The sequence below is a fragment of the Kockovaella imperatae genome (assembly GCF_002102565.1).
Source record: "Kockovaella imperatae strain NRRL Y-17943 chromosome Unknown BD324scaffold_16, whole genome shotgun sequence".
Lineage (NCBI taxonomy): Eukaryota > Fungi > Basidiomycota > Tremellomycetes > Tremellales > Cuniculitremaceae > Kockovaella > Kockovaella imperatae.
In genome coordinates, this window is record NW_019028956.1 from 237,472 (window position 1) to 256,388 (window position 18,917).

General features: G+C 52.5%; 8 protein-coding genes across 8 annotated transcripts; 4 read left to right on the forward strand and 4 right to left on the reverse strand.

Annotated features, from left to right (window-relative positions):
* Positions 1-75: 75 nt before the first annotated feature.
* On the forward strand, positions 76-2,035 carry BD324DRAFT_584247 (ATP synthase regulation protein NCA2-domain-containing protein; the record flags this gene model as incomplete). The annotated part of the gene is made up of 7 exons (XM_022013673.1): positions 76-490; positions 534-1,207; positions 1,245-1,379; positions 1,417-1,485; positions 1,526-1,710; positions 1,752-1,881; positions 1,919-2,035. 7 exons carry the CDS (start codon positions 76-78, stop codon positions 2,033-2,035), a joined length of 1,725 nt encoding a protein of 574 aa, XP_021868281.1.
* A 1,028-nt stretch (positions 2,036-3,063) lies between these two features.
* BD324DRAFT_643671 (concanavalin A-like lectin/glucanase domain-containing protein) lies at positions 3,064-4,994 on the forward strand (the record flags this gene model as incomplete). The annotated part of the gene is made up of 4 exons (XM_022017565.1): positions 3,064-3,179; positions 3,215-3,351; positions 3,399-4,868; positions 4,924-4,994. The coding sequence occupies 4 exons, from the start codon at positions 3,064-3,066 to the stop codon at positions 4,992-4,994; spliced, it is 1,794 nt and encodes a 597-aa protein (XP_021868282.1).
* Positions 4,995-6,131: 1,137 nt separating this feature from the next.
* On the forward strand, positions 6,132-7,202 carry BD324DRAFT_188176 (P-loop containing nucleoside triphosphate hydrolase protein). The gene is made up of 4 exons (XM_022012131.1): positions 6,132-6,304; positions 6,359-6,476; positions 6,535-6,568; positions 6,633-7,202. Exons 1-4 carry the CDS (start codon positions 6,242-6,244, stop codon positions 7,090-7,092), a joined length of 675 nt encoding a protein of 224 aa, XP_021868283.1. The 5' UTR covers positions 6,132-6,241; the 3' UTR covers positions 7,093-7,202.
* Positions 7,203-7,333: 131 nt separating this feature from the next.
* On the reverse strand, positions 7,334-9,033 carry BD324DRAFT_189002 (hypothetical protein). Its single transcript, XM_022012132.1, has 6 exons — positions 8,653-9,033; positions 8,479-8,601; positions 8,082-8,414; positions 7,952-8,019; positions 7,750-7,896; positions 7,334-7,686 (listed from the first exon to the last, which is right to left on the reverse strand). The coding sequence occupies exons 1-6, from the start codon at positions 8,680-8,682 to the stop codon at positions 7,512-7,514; spliced, it is 876 nt and encodes a 291-aa protein (XP_021868284.1). The 5' UTR covers positions 8,683-9,033; the 3' UTR covers positions 7,334-7,511.
* Positions 9,034-9,750: 717 nt separating this feature from the next.
* BD324DRAFT_653693 (ammonium transporter) lies at positions 9,751-11,736 on the reverse strand (the record flags this gene model as incomplete). The annotated part of the gene is made up of 8 exons (XM_022018692.1): positions 9,751-9,956; positions 10,016-10,193; positions 10,259-11,117; positions 11,171-11,187; positions 11,243-11,356; positions 11,417-11,466; positions 11,527-11,554; positions 11,659-11,736. The coding sequence occupies 8 exons, from the start codon at positions 11,734-11,736 to the stop codon at positions 9,751-9,753; spliced, it is 1,530 nt and encodes a 509-aa protein (XP_021868285.1).
* A 732-nt stretch (positions 11,737-12,468) lies between these two features.
* BD324DRAFT_584133 (hypothetical protein) lies at positions 12,469-14,139 on the reverse strand (the record flags this gene model as incomplete). The annotated part of the gene is made up of 7 exons (XM_022013659.1): positions 12,469-13,282; positions 13,323-13,458; positions 13,533-13,677; positions 13,727-13,827; positions 13,891-13,936; positions 13,986-14,035; positions 14,100-14,139. The coding sequence occupies 7 exons, from the start codon at positions 14,137-14,139 to the stop codon at positions 12,469-12,471; spliced, it is 1,332 nt and encodes a 443-aa protein (XP_021868286.1).
* A 2,084-nt stretch (positions 14,140-16,223) lies between these two features.
* BD324DRAFT_584166 (hypothetical protein) lies at positions 16,224-17,239 on the forward strand (the record flags this gene model as incomplete). Its single annotated transcript, XM_022013663.1, has 4 exons — positions 16,224-16,280; positions 16,320-16,361; positions 16,440-16,649; positions 16,706-17,239. Coding segments are annotated over 4 exons (843 nt in total), but the record flags the coding sequence as incomplete, so codon positions are not given.
* Positions 17,189-18,836, reverse strand: BD324DRAFT_187807 (hypothetical protein). Its single transcript, XM_022012128.1, has 7 exons — positions 18,352-18,836; positions 18,212-18,299; positions 18,088-18,171; positions 17,975-18,048; positions 17,886-17,933; positions 17,469-17,841; positions 17,189-17,425 (listed from the first exon to the last, which is right to left on the reverse strand). Exons 1-7 carry the CDS (start codon positions 18,563-18,565, stop codon positions 17,335-17,337), a joined length of 972 nt encoding a protein of 323 aa, XP_021868288.1. The 5' UTR covers positions 18,566-18,836; the 3' UTR covers positions 17,189-17,334.
* Positions 18,837-18,917: the final 81 nt, after the last annotated feature.

Genomic DNA, 18,917 nt, shown 5'->3' on the forward strand with positions numbered 1-18,917 from the left:
TTTATTACCATCATGATGTCCGAAAAATGACGTCTCGAAGTTTGACCTTCTTGCTGTTCTCTCATCTCGCCAAGGATGTGGTTCTCAGCTCCGACGCAGACATTTGCGTCAGAGAGCTTGGACTTTCAGCTGGCTTCCATCTCGACCTTGCCGATCAATCTCTCGTCACAGCTTTCCACTTCTGCCGCACCTAATTCTGCCCTTGTCGCTGCTCTTCACGAGCTGTCCACCACAAAGCCGCCGATACGGAACAAATTAGAGAGTGTCCTTCAGACGCTGGTGGAAGAACGACCTTCCACAAAAGGAGCTCAGAATGTCAGAGGCGTGGACAAAGTGATGCAGGAGGAGATCGTCGCGAGGGCAGTGACGATGATCTGGAAAGAGGTCCTGGATCAGTTGATGGAAGTCGCTCGTGAATTAGAATCGGAGCGACGGTACTGGGAGAACGTGCTGAATTCGCAGTTGGGTGTCGGTGTCTATTTTGTCCAGAGTAAGTTTTCGCAGCTCAAACTCCACCGGCTGAATCTCATCAGCCCTTCCTCAAAGAGTGCTTCGAGCCCTTCCACCGAAAGACACGTTCTCCGTTCGATCCTTCACATCCCTGCAGACATCCTCCCTGTTCCCTCACTCCCCTTCTGCGGCCATTTCCACCCTCTTGTCACCTTACACACTTACACGAAGGGAAGTCTTGCGGTCTTTCAAAGCCGTCACTCGAGCCAGGGATCTGGTAGCAACTCGCATAGGGATTCTGGCGACACGAGGGCCAAGATGGACGTCTGAGAAATTGGAGGAAGAGACAGAAAGAATCTTTGGCGTCATTGCAGATGTGCTCGAGATCCCCGATAGATCCGATAGCTCTGGGCCTGGGCTGACTGTTGCGCCATACACCTTGCTGGATGTGTTGAAAAAGGACCTCCCACGGTCCAAAGAACACGTGAAAACCGCCTTGGAACAACATGCTCGACCTGGACGATTGACGCGATTATGGTTCCCTCTTCTGTTCCTTCCCCCTATGCTCTACTTCACTATCTCGACCATCGGGCGCAATGGACCTTGGCTGAGGCAACAGCTTGGCAATGCGAAAGAGACGATCAGAGGGTTCTTCGTTTCCTGGGTCTGGGAACCACTGGAAGGTATAGGCAAGACCTTGCGTGGAGGTGGCGAAGGTCTCGGTGTCGCTCCCACAACAGTCAAATCGGATCAGGCTGTACGTTTGAATCAGAGATGTTCTTGCTGATACCCAGAGCTTGGAGCGGATGGTGATGGACCTCGGTCGTGATTACTACCATCTGTCAGGTGCAGAGTTGGAAAATCTCGGTCGTCAAGTCAAGGAAGGGGACATGGATGCGGTGCTCAAAGTCTATGAGAAGGAACTACAAGTGGGTATACGATCGTACGACCCAACTCATACTTCAGAGCCCTGTCAAGAATGCCCTCCTCGGATACCTCGTCCGAACCCTTTTGATCCAAGTCCAAAAGACCAAAGTGGGCCAGATTTCTCTCACAGAGTTTGCTGACGGCCCAGACCGATCTGTCCCTGTCTCTGCTATCGCTCGACCACCTCTTACGCTCTCAACAGCTGACATTCGCTTTTGTCGGTGTCGCTCCTTCTGTCCTGATTTTGTACGGTGTCGGCGGCTGGCTACGAGGCTTCTGGCGAGGAGAACAACGAGGCAAGAGCCGGAGAAAGACTTACTTTTATGGTCTCAGGTGAGCGCTATGGGTGGCGGGAGAAATCGCTAATGATGCAGAGACATTGAACGGCTTCTTCTCGTTGCGCCAAAGAAAGGAGAAGAGATGTCCGTACAGGATCGAGGGCTCCTCATCGTAGCTGTCAGTGGTTTGAGGTCCTGGGCCCGGGGTATGGGAGCCACGCAGGACGTAAGTTCGATAGCGGTTCGTATATTGACCATCGCAGGCATTTTTGGACGACCTGAGGCTGGTGGAAGATCCACAGCTCTCTAGAGGTACAAAACTACGTGCTGTGGAGCGTATATGGCGAAGCTGGGGACATGACGGTCGTCAAAGACCATGAGCATTGAATGCATGTAAAAGTAGACCCCGCCACATTGCCACCGAGGCTCTCAGTAAATGGGCATTCCCACCCGTTTCCGGGAACGGGGGCGCCGAAGAGCACATTGATGCATTATTATTCCTCAACCGTGTCTAGCTCTCTTTTGGGATCGCGTCACATCCAGCAATCCGATCTTCGGGACATCCACTGTGATCTCAAAGACACACAGACATCAATAGTGGACTGGAGCCCAGGGAGCCCACCCAGAAACGCGACCATAGGCCGCAAAGTCTGCTGATCAACTCCACACTGGGATTCGCGGTCACACGCTAGACTGGTTGAACATTAGTTGTGTCTTCGTTCACACCCCGACATACCTCAGCTGTACTCTTGAGGCAAGCTTATTAGTAAGCTCTGCTGTCTCCAATAGGATATCCTCGTCAGTAAGTGTCGGAATACAAAAAGGCTGAAAGGATGTTTCATCCCATTCGCCTCGATCGTCGTTGTGAATTGTTGTATGATGACTGATGTGGACTGTAGATTGCATTCAAAGCCACACCGATTCCTCATCCACGACAAAAACCTACCTCATCTATGATTGCTTGATGCCTCTCTGAGACTCTGTCATAATCCGAAACAATCTCTCCATATACCCCCACCACCGCAGCCAGCACAGCAAGGTCGGGAACACGTACTCAACGAAACGACCTTGCAACCCCATGGACACTTCGACATTGCTCGTCACGGACGAATATCAAGATCGAGCAATCCGTACCTCTACGCTCTTCCGCGAACAAGTACGACCTCCCGCTCAGTGGTTCACCAAGCTCATCTCACCGTTGACAAGTCATCGACTGCTTGCCCAGTCACCCGAGTCGACCCCTTTGATATCGCCCGAAAAGGCTACGAGCTCAGCGGGCGCTTCGGACGCACATCTACGTCTCACATCGGATACCAGCTGGTCGAGTCGCAACAAGAACCTTGACGATAGCCCCATTTCCGAACCCGTTGCCCTGGCCCAACCTGATTATCCAAGTAGAGATAACAGCATGTCGGCGATTCTTCTCATATTCATCCCCGTGCTCGTGGTCGTCTTGACCGTCTTGGTCGGACTGATATGTTTCCTCGTGGCTGTGTTGTTTATGCGCAGACGTCGAGGTATCAAGTGAGTGGCCCTGTCGGTCTCCCTCTGACTGTCAGGCTCGTGGAAGATGGGGGTCCCCTGGACCTGTCCAAGTCTGACGGTGTCATGGGAGAGGGCGGAACAGAGGGCGTCGAGGCTCGTTGGCTCGAGAATGTAGAGCCCGATGTGCGGGAAGGATACAAGCGTGCAAAAGGTGAGCGCACAGTGCCACTTTTTTTCGCAACGCTCACCCTTTCCCAGAATGGCAAGAGCAGTACACTCCCGCATCGTCCCCGACCGACATCACCCTCTCCCAGTTTCTATCGATACAGGAGAAAGGCGTCTCAGCCTGGGCCTTTGAACCAGACTATGAAGACAACTTGTCTCTTTACGTGCAGTCTCGGACGGAGATCACATTTCTATCCGACGGTCCTGGCATGGCGGCCCGTGAAGGGGGCGGCAATTCGGTCATGGCCAACTTACCACTGCCCAAGCTCAACGAGGTCTACTATTTCGAGGTCAAAATGTATGAGAAACCACCGGCCACCGAGGTCGCCATCGGTCTGGCCACCAAGCCGTACCCCTCGTTCAGATTGCCTGGTTGGAATCGATGCTCTGTGGCGTACTTTGCCTCGGATGGGTTCAAATCTCACAACTATCCGTTCACAGCAGCGTCACACGGTCAACCATTGGCAGAAGGTGATGTTCTCGGAGTAGGCTATCGACCTCGAACCGGTACAGTCTTCTTCACTCGGAACGGACGCAAGTTGGACGACGCATACACCGGTCTTCAAAAGTACAATCTGTTCCCGACCATAGGTGCCAATGGCCCATGTACGATTCATGTGAACCTTGGTCAGGCCGGTTTCGTGTTCATCGAGGCCCAGGTCAAAAAGTGGGGCCTGGCACCCATGGTGGGGACATTGGCGCCACCACCTGCTTATGGCAGTGAACGCGGCAGCATTCTCCTTGACGCAGGCTACGGGACACCAAATGCCGGGAATGGCGTGGCAGGGATGAATGCTCTGCTTGAGGCTGCCCGAGCTCGGCGACTCAGTAACAATTCGGCAGAGTCGACCTCTACCGGAGGTGATCGAAATGGAGGACCTCAGACACCTCGATCGACCAATTCGTCCCGGCGTCACCGGACCGCTGGACGATCTCAAGCGCTTCCTGGATCTCTGCCCGCAGTGTCCAGTCCATTACGCGAGCAAGCTTCTCGCGCGGCGCCTGGACCAGGACCCACAACGGCTGGATCTCGACGTCGTGCGCTAGGACGCAATGCGATCGTCGAGAGCTCAAACTACGTCTCTCCGACCGATACCCCTTCACTGGGTCCTCGACCGCCCGCTGCGGACGCACTTGAAAGCTTGATGTCTGAAGAAGAGGCATCCGACCAGTCGAGAAGAAGAGGCCGCTACGTTCGCTCAGACTCTGAATCGTCCGCTATGGAGCCTAATCCGCCTACCCCCAATCTTCTCGACATCTCCATGCACTCGTTACATCTTCCTTCGGGCCAGTACTTTGAACAGCACCTTCGAAATCGGACAGACAATACGGACTCGGATGAGGATGAAGAGGAGGAACTGGAGGACGAAGGGCAAGAAGAGGGAGGCAATGGCAGTGGAAGTGGCGAGAGTGACGCGACTGCTCGACCGGGTGCGCAAGCGAGTACGAGACAATCCCCGCCGCCTCCTGGCTATGCGCCGTTGGATCCTAACATGTATGCGAGTAAGTTTGGTTCCACATTTCTGCAAACGGGGGGGCGCGCTGACACGGCACGCAGATGGGCTTCCTGCGAACTTGCCAGAGGAACTGGTCAATCGAGCCATTGCAGCCATGTCTGACACGCCGTGAGTGAACTCAGAGGCTGTGTCAAGCTGCGCTGACTTGAGCATAGGGCCGAGCCTGCTGTACAGAATGAACAGCATGAACCGGCGCCTAGCGCGTCTGGTCGATTTGGTTGGATCTTCGGTTCGGGGTGATCACGGTGGTGGCAGGGGGCGGGTTCTGGTTGTATCTGTCGAGTTTTAGGAATGCCGAAAGGTGCATTGTCGGATTCATGTGTGGCCTGATGTCAGCGAATCAAGCATACTGCTTTGAGATTCGCCCATCGACAGGCTTACGATGACGACGACGAGACTCGCGATTCGGAAATCTATTTAGATTGTCCTTTTTTCATTATCATGGGTCCCCTGGCCGTGTGATCATCGTTCTTGATGATGTATGAGGTTTGTTCACGACATGGTAGGGACGATTGACAGGCAGAGATTCCAGAACATGTAGCTAGAGTTACGGTCTCCCATGTCTCTGTGCTCCGAGATTCAAGGACCACCCATTCACCTTGCTCTCAAACCCGATTCAGTGCCAAGCGATTCCCTGCTCGCGCTCCCTTTGAGGTAGACGACCAAGCAGACCTTTTCTGGAAAGCAGGCCACAAGCATAGGACTGTGATGATCCGAACCATGCGGGATTCATCGGTTTTCGTAGTTCACAGGCAGTATAGATGCATGCCCTGGACTGTCCACTCTTGTTGGTCTATCCAATACCGCACGCGACCCTCCACCCAGGATTGAGCGTTGGTTGTCCTATAGCTTATTAGAGTTGCCAAACGATCCAAGTGCCGAAAAATTCCAATCCAATCCATCTCTTTAAGACCTTTTACACACTACTCGTACACTTGGGGACTTTGTCAAAGATCGGAAGCATTGATTCGTTCGCGAACAAACGGACCAAGAGGCAGGGGAGTACTGTGAAGCGCCCGGCTGCGGATCGTATAATAACATCCACCTGGTACGGGAGACACGGTTCGCGACGACGACGCATTTACCGATCCGCCGGGATCAGGACCATCTCGTCTGTTTTTTGAAGAGGGATTGATCATCGCCACAACGCTTCTATCCCTCCCGACGAAGCTTATGGAAAGCGATCCGAGAGAGAGCTCGAATCAGTCCCCCTCCACTTGAACCTCTGATCCCCTTTTTCCTTCGGTCCTTCTGGGATCGAGCGATCACTCCAAGTCATGGTGAATCATCATGGAATGTCTTGACCTCTGACGCTCCATCTGACTCAAGCTGACGGGATATCCTTAGCCGGCTCCACGGATGTTGTTCAAAGTCAGCGTGCTAGGCGATGGAGGCGTTGGAAAGACGGCAATCACTGTTCAGGTCGGTCCACAAAGATATTTGGCATGGAATTCTCCTGACGCCTTTGGGATGCAGTTCACCATGTCTTCTTTCGTCGAGACATATGACCCTACTATCGAGGATTGTTATCGAAAGCAATGGGTGGTGGATGATCAACCGTGTCTACTGGAGGTTTTAGATACAGCTGGGCAGGGTGAGGATGCTGTTCACTCAAATTTACATACAACTCTCCATTGACAGTTGTTTTCCAGAGGAATACACAGCGTTGCGTGATCAGTGGATACGGTGAGCAATCAACCTCTCTCACGCATGGCTTTCCCCCAGCTGACTCTGGGCGTCTTTTCACTAGGGATGGCGAAGGCTTTCTCATCGTCTACTCCATTTGCTCTCGTCAGACCTTTGATCGCATCGACCGGATCATTGAACGAATCCTCCGCGTCAAGGACGAAGCGGCCGCATCTACCCCTACATCCCCTCACAGTCCATACCATTCACATCACCATCCTTACGGCGCACAACCCATGACACCCCGTCATCGCGTTCCAATGGTCATTATTGGGAACAAGAAAGATCTGTATCAATCGAGAGAAGTCTCGACAGAGGATGGAAAGGCATTGGCGACACGAATGGGAGCGGATTTCTTTGAAACGTCTGCCAAGAGCAATTCCAACGTTGAGCAGGCTTTCAAAAGTCTCGTGAGACAGATCAAAATCGCCAAGGGGGGCTATGATCGGAATGGCGGTGGAGGTGGTGGGTCCGGCGGTGGACTAGGATCAAGGCAGAAGAAGAAAAAGTGTATCATTTTGTGACCTAGATGAGGAAATCGGGATTCGACCCAACTGGGCAGGACAAGATGAAAGTAAGGAACGGCCATTAGAAGCAAGGCCTGGGTTCACGCCGAGCTGGATGTAGACGACCAGAGCTGTCTCTCAGACGACACGATTCAATCACCACCATGAAGACATTTGGGCCCTCATAGACGATTTCCGTCTGTTCATTCATGCATGACATTAACGAAGTGACAGATATATGGCAGGCAGTTGGAACCTGAGGCGAATAGTCTGGCTGGTTCACTGCCTGCCTGACGAGGTGCCTACTCGGCGCTCAAGAGTGAAGCTATACATTCCCCGTGCGTGCGCACGCAACCCATCAGACTCATTACAATCGCCAAAGGGGACCCCTCAGAATACAATCTAGAACACATCGCAATCCATTTAGCTCAGTTTACTCAATCTTTTGCCCTCTCCGAGCTGCGCTCATTTCCACGATCACCTCGAGCTGCTCGAGACAGACTCCGGAAGACATTTCCGAGCACACTGCCTCCACCACCTCCACCTCCATTGACCTTATTACGACCTCGTTCATGATCGCCATTGGCCTCACGATGAATGTTGCCAGCGCCACTGGTGCGACACGTCGGTCAGCTCACATCGCGTGAGAAGATATGGACAATTCTCAGGACCCACCCTCGTCCCGTGTTGACGCCCCGCAGTTTATCTTGCGCGTGGACTTTTGCGTGAGCTGCTTGCTCCTCCTGTTGCTCCTTGGTCTGATCTGACGGGCGAGGGGAAGCGGCCGAGATGTTTCCGCCTCCTCCACGACCACTCGCAATGCTGAATGACGAGCGTCAGTTCCTGTTGTAAACTTGCAAGCGGTTTCAAATCTCACCGCTTGCCCACCTCATCCGCTTGGTGCTTGCTTCTGATCTCAGCATCGTGCTTCTCCTGCGCCGCGAGCTGTGAAATATCCCAATCAGCACGAGTCACCATACGTCAACAGTCTCTTCCTTCGGCCTCACCTTTTCTTCGTCCAACGAATCCCTCTCCTCATTGATGTTGCCCCAACCGCCTCTTCCACTCGCATGAACTTCTGATGCGCCGCCCTTTCGTCCCGGCGTCGTCGAGTCCGTGTCCGCGACATCCCTCACAGCGGACCTCGAACGAGACTTGTCCCTTCCAGCAATGTTGCCGACGCCTCCCCTTCCAGTCGATATACCTCCATGCGCACGTCCCCTTTCTTCCGCGATCAATCGAGCTTGAAGCGCATCTTCTCTGTCTTCGGTACCCCTGTCACGAGTATCTCGAGATGGGGATCGAATGTTACCTGCCCCTCCACGACCCGAGTGAATCACCTGTAGAGGGCGGGGTTGTTCAGCGGAACGACGCCTATAACTGATCGCTCGAGATCGGCCTCACCCGCTCGACAGACATGTCCCTTCGGACTTCTCTTCCTCGTTCATCTCCAACACGGACCTCTGGATCGACACCTCGACTGGGGGATCTCAACAGATTGCCTGCTCCACCACGTCCAGTGGAGACCTGTCATATGAATCAGATCGGATTGGAACCCCACCACACGCCAAGACGTACCAATGGCTGTCGTCCTCGACCCTCCTCCATGGTTTCTAGCGGGGCAAATGTCAGCGAGGGGTGTCAACAGAATGGCGATTGGCAAGTGAACAAGCTGTGACGGGCTGATGATGAAAACGAATGTCCGACTCTGGTCTATCGCTACCGTCCCCCAACGGACAAAATATTCACAGGTTGGTTACACACCACCCTCTTGGGAGGACTGACTCTCTGAAAATGACGCGAGATTGTTGATTTTTCGCCCAAAAGGAAAGATCAAAGGCCCCTTTCACCTGATTGGTCCAAATAATCTCTCCAAGAGAGTGAACTGAGGGGGAGTCTTATCTCTCTTTACGAGGTGGTTGTCTTTTTGCAAATGTCTCGACATGACAAGATAAGCATGCGACCTGTTATCATCCTGATGAACAGCAGCTTCTTTTTTTGCTTGGCTGATTTTTTAATCACACTCGCTATCCCATTGGGCCGGAGCATTTTTGGGTGGGCATAGCAGGCTGGGACGATCCACTCGAATCAAGAGACAAGATCTCCCACTGGAAGCAGCATGAATCATCGCTCACTTCTTAGACTATTGCTCCCGGCGGCCGAATCATAGGACCCAGCTCGTCGGAACGGTTCCCTGTTGGGTGATAATGCCCTTGTGAATTTATCCTTGAGGGCGTGAAGACCGTGGGAGGAAGAACCATCTGAATCGGTCCGATTCAGTATCGGTGATGTCGGATGGGATCCAGAGGTCATGGTGATGGATGAAGGATGTATCAAAGGCTCGAACGAGGTAGTAGGACGTTGGAATGTTATTTATCCGTTGCCGAAAAGTAGATGGTGCACGTTAATGGCGTGTTCGCACATCATCCTCCAATGCTTGCTCATCGGTCTAATCGATCGTCAAACATCGATCTCTTGCATACTATTAAGAGTCATTTCGTCTAACGACTCATAGCTGTATAATATCTATCTACAAGCAAAACCTGGTCACTCGCTGGCTTGCTTCACAACTCGACAGACTAATAATAAGAGAAGGCGAGGGGTAGTTTTTTTCAAAACGAAAGAAAACGGATGTACAAGATTAAACCCCTCCACCACCTAACAACAGACACAGTTCTACACATCTACACGACCACCGCCGGGTCGCATGTGATCCTCTACATCACTGTCGACAGGAGCGACGCTTGATCTTGGGAGTCCTTCGGCGTTCTTCTCACTCGGTGGAGCAGTGGATGTACCGGAAATGTCGGGGAGAACATCACCAGACAGGATACGAGGTTTGGACTCGATGCGGTGCAGTCGAAGCTCCGGATCAATGCCGACTAAAGATGGGAGTACTTATGAGCTACTGAGACCGAGATATGTAGCACGAGCCACTCACCATAGTCGTAGGCGAATTCACCCAAATACGCATCGTCGATCCCGACAATCTCGGCCTCTTCGGAAGCTCTTAACCTAAGACCCGGGATGAAGTGCATGACCCAGAGAATGATGGTGGTGACGACAAAGGACCAAGTGAAACCAGTAACGGCATCGGCACATTGGTATCCAAGTTGGATCTGGGGAAGGACTTCGGTCAGCTGGATGCCGGCGGTCTACTCTCATTCATTGTTCACAAACTCACGTAGTGTCGGTCGAGCCATCCTCCGGAAATCTCACTCGCACCATCCAGGTAGGCAATGGAAGCCTGGGCAAAGAGACCAGTCATGAGATCTCCGATCATTCCTCCGATACCGTGAGATGCAAAGATATCGAGCGTGTCATCGACATTGATCAAGAACTTGAGCTTGGTGGCAAAGTTGCATCCAGTTCCAGCAACGACACCAATGGCAATAGCAGCTGGAGATCCAACGTAACCGGAAGCAGGGGTGATACCGACCAATCCAGAGATGGCACCCGAACAGAATCCGACAGCGGACCATTTTCGCTCGAGCCTGTAATCCCAGAGCATCCAGGTCAAACCAGCGACGGAGGCAGCGAGGTTGGTCACGACGCAAGCCGAAGCAGCTCGAATGTTGGCAGACAAGGCGGAACCTCCGTTGAAACCGAACCATCCGAACCAGAGGAAGACGGTGCCAAGAATGACATACGATGTGTTGTGGGGCTTGTATGCCAATCGTTCAGTACCGTATCCACGTCGTTTGCCGAGGTACACGGAGATGGCAAGCGCAGCGGTACCAGAGGAAATGTGGACGGGCGTACCACCTGCAAAGTCGAGACCTCCCATCTTGTATACCCAACCGTTGAAGTTCCAGGTCCAGCAAGCGATGGGGCAGTACACAAGCGTCAACCAGACAAAGAGGAAGACCATGACCGGTCCGATCTTGGATCGTTCGGCAAATCCTCCGATGGCGAGCACACCAGTGATGACGGCGAACATGCACTGGTAGATGACAAAAACGAGTGTCGGGATTCGGGATGATCCCACTGATGGTTGAGAGACAGCATTGTTGAGGGCAAAGTACTTCAAGTTTCCGATGAATCTGGATCAGAAAGTCAGGTTTGTGGTATAGATACCTGATGGCGCTCTACTTACGGACCAGCAGTGTCACTCTGAGCGTTGTTGTCAGCCATTTATTGACATGGTGTGCAAAGGAGCGAATCTCACGAATGCCAAGGAGTAACCCCAGAACCACCAATGAAAGGACCCGACAGCTGTACCAGCCATGGAGAGGAAAAGCATGGACAGGGCGTTTTTACGACGAAGCAGGCCAGAGTAGAACTGTCACCCGAGTCAGACATTGGGGTTTTTTAGGCACATGTGCCAACGAAAGCCACTCACAAATCCGACACCAGGAATCATGATCCACACGAGTGCCATACTGGCGAGCACTGCAAGGACCCCGAGTCAGCTAATTGTCGTGGGGGTTTAACGCGAGCGAGACAACTCACCCCAGGCGATATCACCGAGGTTGTAGACCTGTCGAGGGGCGTGGCGTCAGTACTCAACCGTCGCGATAAGGGGCGCCGCGCAAATGCAAGACGCGTTGGCTTCCCCCGTGTCTTCAGGCGACGCAGACTCACATATTCTTCACCCTCATAGACAGTCGTCAAGTCACTCGATGGCGAGGTGAAATTGAGGTCGTGGGCTCCGTATCCCATCGTGAGTGAGAGTGTGTGTGAGTGTGGTAGAAGCGAGAGTGGGAGCAGATGAGTTTGTTCGGAGAAAGGGAGATATGTCACCCCGAGGGGGAGAGAGTGTGTGTGTGTTATTTAAGCGGAACAAGACTCAAGTCAAGGCCAAGAGAAAAGAAGTCACCCTCCCTCCCAACCAAGTGTAATCTCGGAATTATCTATCTCTCTGGAATGACCCGATGTCGTGACCACCCTTCCCCCTTCTTTCGTGTCGGATTTCTTATTGGTCGATCGAAGCGTGTGAGCGTGAGTATAGGCAGTGAGTGAGTGCGTTACAGTACTATCTCTGCCGCCCCCCCTTCTCTCTCTTTCCCCCCCTTCGCCCCCCAAATCCCCGCAACTTCTAGACAGAGATAAGCAATCGCTTTCGACTGATAAGGCCGCCACGGACCTTTTTCTTCCCTTTTTTCCTTATCTACGACATGCCACGTGGCGTGGCGTTCCCCAAAGGCGGAAACCCCGTCATTCTTTTAGCCAGAATTCAACCCACAGTTCCTGATTGAATGCACACATGCATATACTCTCGTTCTCTTCACGACGGGTCTGGACGCGTAGACCCGAGTGCAAAAAGGAAATGATACATGCTCTCAGGTTCTCAGGATTTCCTCCTCAAGTGTGTGCAAGATCGTAAAGTAGAGTAAAATTTCGTGACGCTTTTCTTTCTGCAATGACGAGAGAACGAACCACTATCGCCACGGATCACCCTATCCGTGGTGATTTTCTACCAAACATGCCCTCAGCTGTGAACGAGAATTCAGCTCGCGACTCGCGGGCGCGACACAACCACTTACCAGGATGATTCTGAACACCTAGAGGTCTCTGTAACCCTCCATCACCCCCATAGACACCTGGAGTCTGACCGTGGGTGTATCCCGTCATCGTCGGTGTCGCACTGGGATCTCGACTCCTCGCTTCCTCCGGCTCGTGAGGGTAGTAGTCGCCTTCTCCACCTCTTGGTGGCGTCCGACTAAAGTCGTAACCGTCATGTGATGATTCATGATACGCTTGGCCGGCCCCGCCGCCACCACCACCGTACGCTGGCGCAGCTTGTTGATGGGGGTCCTCATTATGGTGAGGATCAGGGAATGCCATGGTACCATTCTGCGGTGGGTAACCTCCACCATACCCTGCACTTGCGCTCGGTCCAGCCTGTGGCATCTGCTGGTGTGGTGGATACCCATTCCCGTAAGACCCCTGATCATAGTATTGGCCTTGATCAGGATGTCCATGGTAATTTGCCAATTCTTCCTCCGCCGGATCGTAGTAGCCACCACTCTGGGATCGATCATGATAGCTTCCAGGTTGCACTCCGGCCATACCTGGCGAGTCCATGCTTGGTCGAGCATCCCACGCATCATCTTGCACCGCCCGCGTCGTTGTACTATACACTGAGCCGAGATTATACCTGCTCGAACGGAGGATAGACATGGTGAATGCTTCTGGATTTTCAGAGTAGACCGAGTGATAGAGTTTGTGGTCTTTGACTTGGGATTTGGAGTACGAGTAGGTGTAGCTGGAGTCCTTGTCAGCGACGTCTATTGGCGGCAACTCACAAAATGAAGTACAGCTGTGTGAGAAGCAGCAACACCCAAAGACCTCCCATGATCCCAATGTCGGCCCAAGCGAATGGCGAACAGAGAATTTCCCCCTGTTCTGCCAATGTACTGTTTTGAGCTGAATTGATGGCATCTTGGCCGATACCAGAGGCTGTAGAGTTGCTGGGCGTGAAGAATTCGGTCTGTGCAGGTGTTAAACAATGTCACGCCAATCCGAGCCTACCTGACAGGTCACGATGGCTTCCTCGTGTCTCACTGCTGAGACAGCAATAAGAGCAGCGGCGCAAATGAAAGCGGAGAGAACTGCAACGAAATTCGTCCAAGCATATACCTTGAACGTTGTTGTTTTTTCCTTAGGGCAGAGCGTCAGATACCGAGCTACGCACCCATCGACGACTCACTCTCAAGACGCCGATGAACCCCACTGGCTGGATCAAAGTCACCACAAGACAAAGTATCGCAAAGATGACCTTTGCAAAGTTTGGCACGACCACTCCGACGGCTTTTGAGACCCCGTATCAGCTTTAAGCGCTATGCTTCAGACGTGAACACTTGGCCAACGCACCATTTGGTGATGTCAATGCGGTGACACCGATCGCGACACCCAGCACCTGTAACTATGTCAGTCTCCCGTCGCACATCATTCCACAGTATGCTCACAGCCTGCTCCATGATAATGGCGTGTATACCAGCATTGACGAGTGGTACGGCTGTAACACAGCACGTCAGAGCCTGTTACGACTTTGTTCGAACATATCGTCTATTTCGACTCACCACAGCAACAGAATTTAGGGTCGATTAGCCCTGTGGGCATAGTCGGAGCCATGATACCTTGAAAGTGTGTGTGCTCTGAGCCCTACAAGCGGATTGAGGATGATACAAGTCGACCTTGGAGCTGATCGACCTGTAACAAGGAGGCGAACCCGTGCTGTGCAGGAAGGAAGGAAGGAAGGAAGGAAGGATGGGCGAGGGATGGCTAGACCTTCATGTGGAAGTAGGCGCCTAATCTGTGACCGGGGTTCCGACAAGAATGCCTCCCAAAGTGTCCTTGAATGATCGTGAGAGCTCGTTGTTCGTCACTCTCGTTAGAACCTCCGTTGATGCAACGTCTTATTATTAGGTCAAGCTGAACGCTGCGAGACACAAAAAGTCGCGTGTCGCAACAGTGGCACCGCTACACGTTTGGTACAAAAAGAGGCGGATGTCGCCGCAAAGATGGGAGTTTCTGATTTTGAGCAGCAAGGTTGCTTCCAGATCAATGTTATGCATGCAGTTGGTGAAGCGAGTTCGCTGTAGTCGGAGATATCAGACATAGAGGTCGGAAGGGTGATGCGAAAAAGAAGAGCTGCTCCGATGGCGGGATGTCGGATCGGTGAATCGATGCGCACGTGCAGAACTTTTGACCAGACGTACTTGATCGGTGAGCCTCTCGAGACGTAGGCGTATGGCATCGTAGACATGTGCTTCTGCTGTAGACGAGGCAGAGACTTGACCTGGCGTTCTCGGTCATCCATCCTCTACGACTCACCGCGATTTCGGTCGATCTGTATTCTACCATATCGAAGAGGCGGAAGCTTGGTAGACAGAGTCGATGAGACGCTTTTTGGCCTCATGCTGTGAGCTTGGAGCTGATTACAAAACCGCCTCTTCTGAACATTGCGGAGGGCTAGTGGCATTCGGCATAGGTGTAGTAACTGGCATGCCCGGGTACACCCTGGAAACTGTCGACGGACTCGGCGAGATCGGAGGCAGAGAATGATTTGAATAACAAGCTGCCACACTCGTTCACGGGCGTTGCCTGAGGCATCCCCCAAGCCACGGCATCGCTTCGTGCGATTCATCTGGACTCAATGACTCTCTTGGCGAGCTCAGAATAAATTATCTGATCTACGTGGGAATCCAGAGCCCTCCCGGATATATACAACGTGTTCAAGGACTGACTAAGGGCGGGAGAGCAACAGTAGTGTCCCGGGAGAAATCCCATTTTACGAAACGAAAGCGCCACCCAAAAAGATGCGCATCGCCTCGTGGTACCTTGAGACAAGCTACCCTTCGCTCTTTGACCTTCACGGTACCTGACTTTTGGTGTGTCGGTTGGGTTTCTGAACTAGCTGACGCCATCGGGACCATATTCTCTCAATTGAGGCAGCATCGCCTTGAGTCGCGCGCTCGTATACGCGAGGGGTCCAGCAGTATGCCAGTTGCAAGCGGACGCATCTGCGTCGACTAGAAGAGGTCGGAGTGAGTCTTGGTCCGGGGAGTCGTTCCCTAAATGTGGCGGCGGCTGGAGACGGTGCGTACGTGAATATAAGAGGGCTCAGAGTAGAGTGTCCATGTGGGTTATCATGCATCGCAAACGGCGTTTTTTCGGCGTACGCAAACCTCGAGTTTGTCGCAAGTGCTAAATGACACAACGTTGATCAGAATGGTCGTATTGCAATATGTATGACAAGATGAGAAAATGAGCGTCCGGACTTCTATCACCTCGACAAGACTGACCCAGTATCAACCAGTGGACATGGAACGACAGCACCCAAGCGACAAGTCACTACCGCTCTATAGATCGAGGAACATGACAGTGTCTGAATCGTTGTACCCCGCCGATCACACCTCCCTCTCAGAGAAAGATCTTGAGGACATTCAACGAGAGGAGAGTATCAAGGGTCGTGCATTATCTCATAAAAGTGAAATCACAATTATCGCCCTTCTTCTCTTATACTACGTCTGGTGCGTGGAGCGCATGTGGGGATGCGAATGGCTACTTTGGAATCCCATGATATGCAATAATGGGCTTGACAGTCTGACAGCCAATGATTTAGAAGGTGAGTAGAAGAAGGCCCATAGGGCTCGCCCTAGCGGAGATTGAGCGCTCTCTGAGACCGATTTCTAGGTTATCCCGTACTGCCGATCATGGCGTACAGTCATAACGACGAGATGCAAGGGGAGAATGCCCTGGTATGTCTGATTCATACCTGATACCTCTGACCCCGACAGGCATTGGCTCTGTCCCTTGGTTTCAGCTCGATAGAAATCGATGTGTGGCTTGCGACTGGGCAGTCGGATCATAGCGAGGCTCACATGGACGAAGCCAACGTCAAACGGACACTGTCTCAGCTCCCACTTCCTGGACAGGATTCCACGTACCAACTTGTGGTTGGTCATCGAGAGTCCGACCTGAACGAACGATCCCTGGCGCACACATATCTGAATCCATTGTTGACGACGTTGAACGAGCGAAATGAAGGGAAGAACGTATCGGCAGGTCAATGGACCGGACTGTACGAGTCTAGACCGAGAGCGCAAGTCCAGTTAGTCATCGACTTTGTGAGTTTGCCCTTTCTGACCTGCAAGGTTGTTCGGCCCCTGACGGGGCGCATCAGAAATCCCACGGAGAAGCCATGTGGCCGTACCTCGTTTCTGCGCTTGAGCCACTCCGCACAGCTGGATTCTTGACGACATATCACGTTGAATCCAAGCGATGGTCAGCGGGTCCACTCATCGTCGTTGGAACGGGTAATGCACCGTTGTCCGAGATCTACCATGCTCCCCACAGGGACATCTTCTACGACGCTCCGTTGATGAATTTGGAAGAACCAGTGACGATTCCTGCGTCTTCGGCTCGTGATGAGGTGACGTTCCAATGGACCCCCGATATCTCTCCGATGGCCAGTGCGAAATTCCCCGCCATGTATCATCTCGGGATGGAGTTGCCTCCATGGAGTTTCATCGAAAAGTGGCTTAGGGGCTACACCGACGAAGCTAGACGGCGAGGCATCAAGTCCCGTTGGTGGGGTACAGCGAGAATGACACAGGGTATAAGGAAGAGACTGTGGATGATGATCAGTCGAGGTGGAGCGGATTGGTTAGGAGGTGACGATCTGCCAGAGCTGGCTCAGTGGATCAGGTCATCGTGATGATGCGCGATTCGGGACTTCCATCAGTATTCACCCACACACCCACACAGAGACACTGTATAATAGCATTATCATTGTTGTCATCGAGTATCCGGCTAATGCACTTTGCAAACGTCAGCATTGACAAACGTCGACATGTCCCAGCCTGCTTCTGGGCGTTTAACTACACCGGCTTTCTCCAGAGTACTATTTAGAGGATCAGTATCGAGCTCTCCCGGGGGAGACCCACTCCAATGTATCCCTGATGACCTTCTCCTCGACCTGCGCGAGACCTTCCTCCCACTTGACGCTTGCCAACCATTCGATGACGTCTTCACGCTGATGATTGAAATAATCGACCACGAAATCGACGTCGTCCTTTTCTCTCGCTTTAGGCGAGTTGAAATGCGTGACGAAAGGTTCAAGAGAGGATAAAAAGGATGAAAGGGAAGATGTTGAGCTGTTCTCAGCCGCAGCAATGGACCAGCATGGCCAGGGTGCTTGAGTATCGTCAGGCTGAAAGGGGCAATCCTCCTGCTCACTGTACACTGATCCGATGAATCGGACCTCTCCACTATCGACGTATGGTTTTGTGGTGAACCATTCCCAGAGAAAGCACGACGCTGAAATGGGGGTTCAGTCGGGGCTTAGGGTCCATACGACCTACTCTCTCCGGAGTTGACTGAATCCCTCAATGGCTTGAATTGCCCATTGACTATGCTATCAGCTCGCCCGCTCGACCGACCGATGACATACTCTTGAATTTTGGCTGTTGATCGGCTGTCCAGCCTTGATTCATTGATAGGACAGACGCCATCACCTGGGATCCACTGGCCACTTAGGTGATGGTACCATAGAGGACGGCTCACCTCCCCTGCCTCGAGATACCAAATGTTGTACCTTTGAGATCGTCCACCGAGTTGTACTTGCTCTCTTTACCAGTGATGATTGCCCTGCACGAATTAGCCATCACCAAATCATAGGTTCCCGCACCATCTGAGCGGACTCGCAATGTATCTCCCCACGAGCTTGTAAGAGTCCAGACCGTTAGCCAGCCCAGCGATCAACGCATCCGTCAACGCTTTTCCACAGATCAGCAGTGACTCCCAAACTGGGTGTGCTTCGACGCTCACCGACGCAGATGTCAATCTCGCCATTCTTCAACTTGACCTGCATCTCGCCCGTCCCACCTGGACATTCTACCAACTCGAATGTGGACCCTGCATCCTTCTCTGCAAATTGCAGAAGAGGTGACAGGAAGTGCTCCCGATGCCAACCTACGCGTAGCTTTGTCATTCCGGGTCCGTCGTAACAAGGAGGAACCCAAGAAGAAGGGATAAAAGACATGCATTCATTTTCGCGACGTGCGGACTTTCGGCTCGGCCCGCCTTCATTGCCTTGAACTCACTCTGCCTTCAGAGTGATTCCTGACATGCAACATGCCCCCATCCTGCATGATCCGAGGCAAGTATGCTCCGAAGTGGATCTCAAATGGGTGACTGTGGCCCCAGAGTGAGAATGTGTCGGCTGGTATTCTCCAGCATTGTTCTACGTCCGCCGGCGAAGGGCTGATATGAGATTGATCGGCTTCTCTGGAACCATCATCAACACATTTCACATGGAAGATCCGCTGATCAGAATTTCCTAATGACAATGTACCCAGATTGTCTAATCAAATTCTAATGCCCTCCCCTCCCAT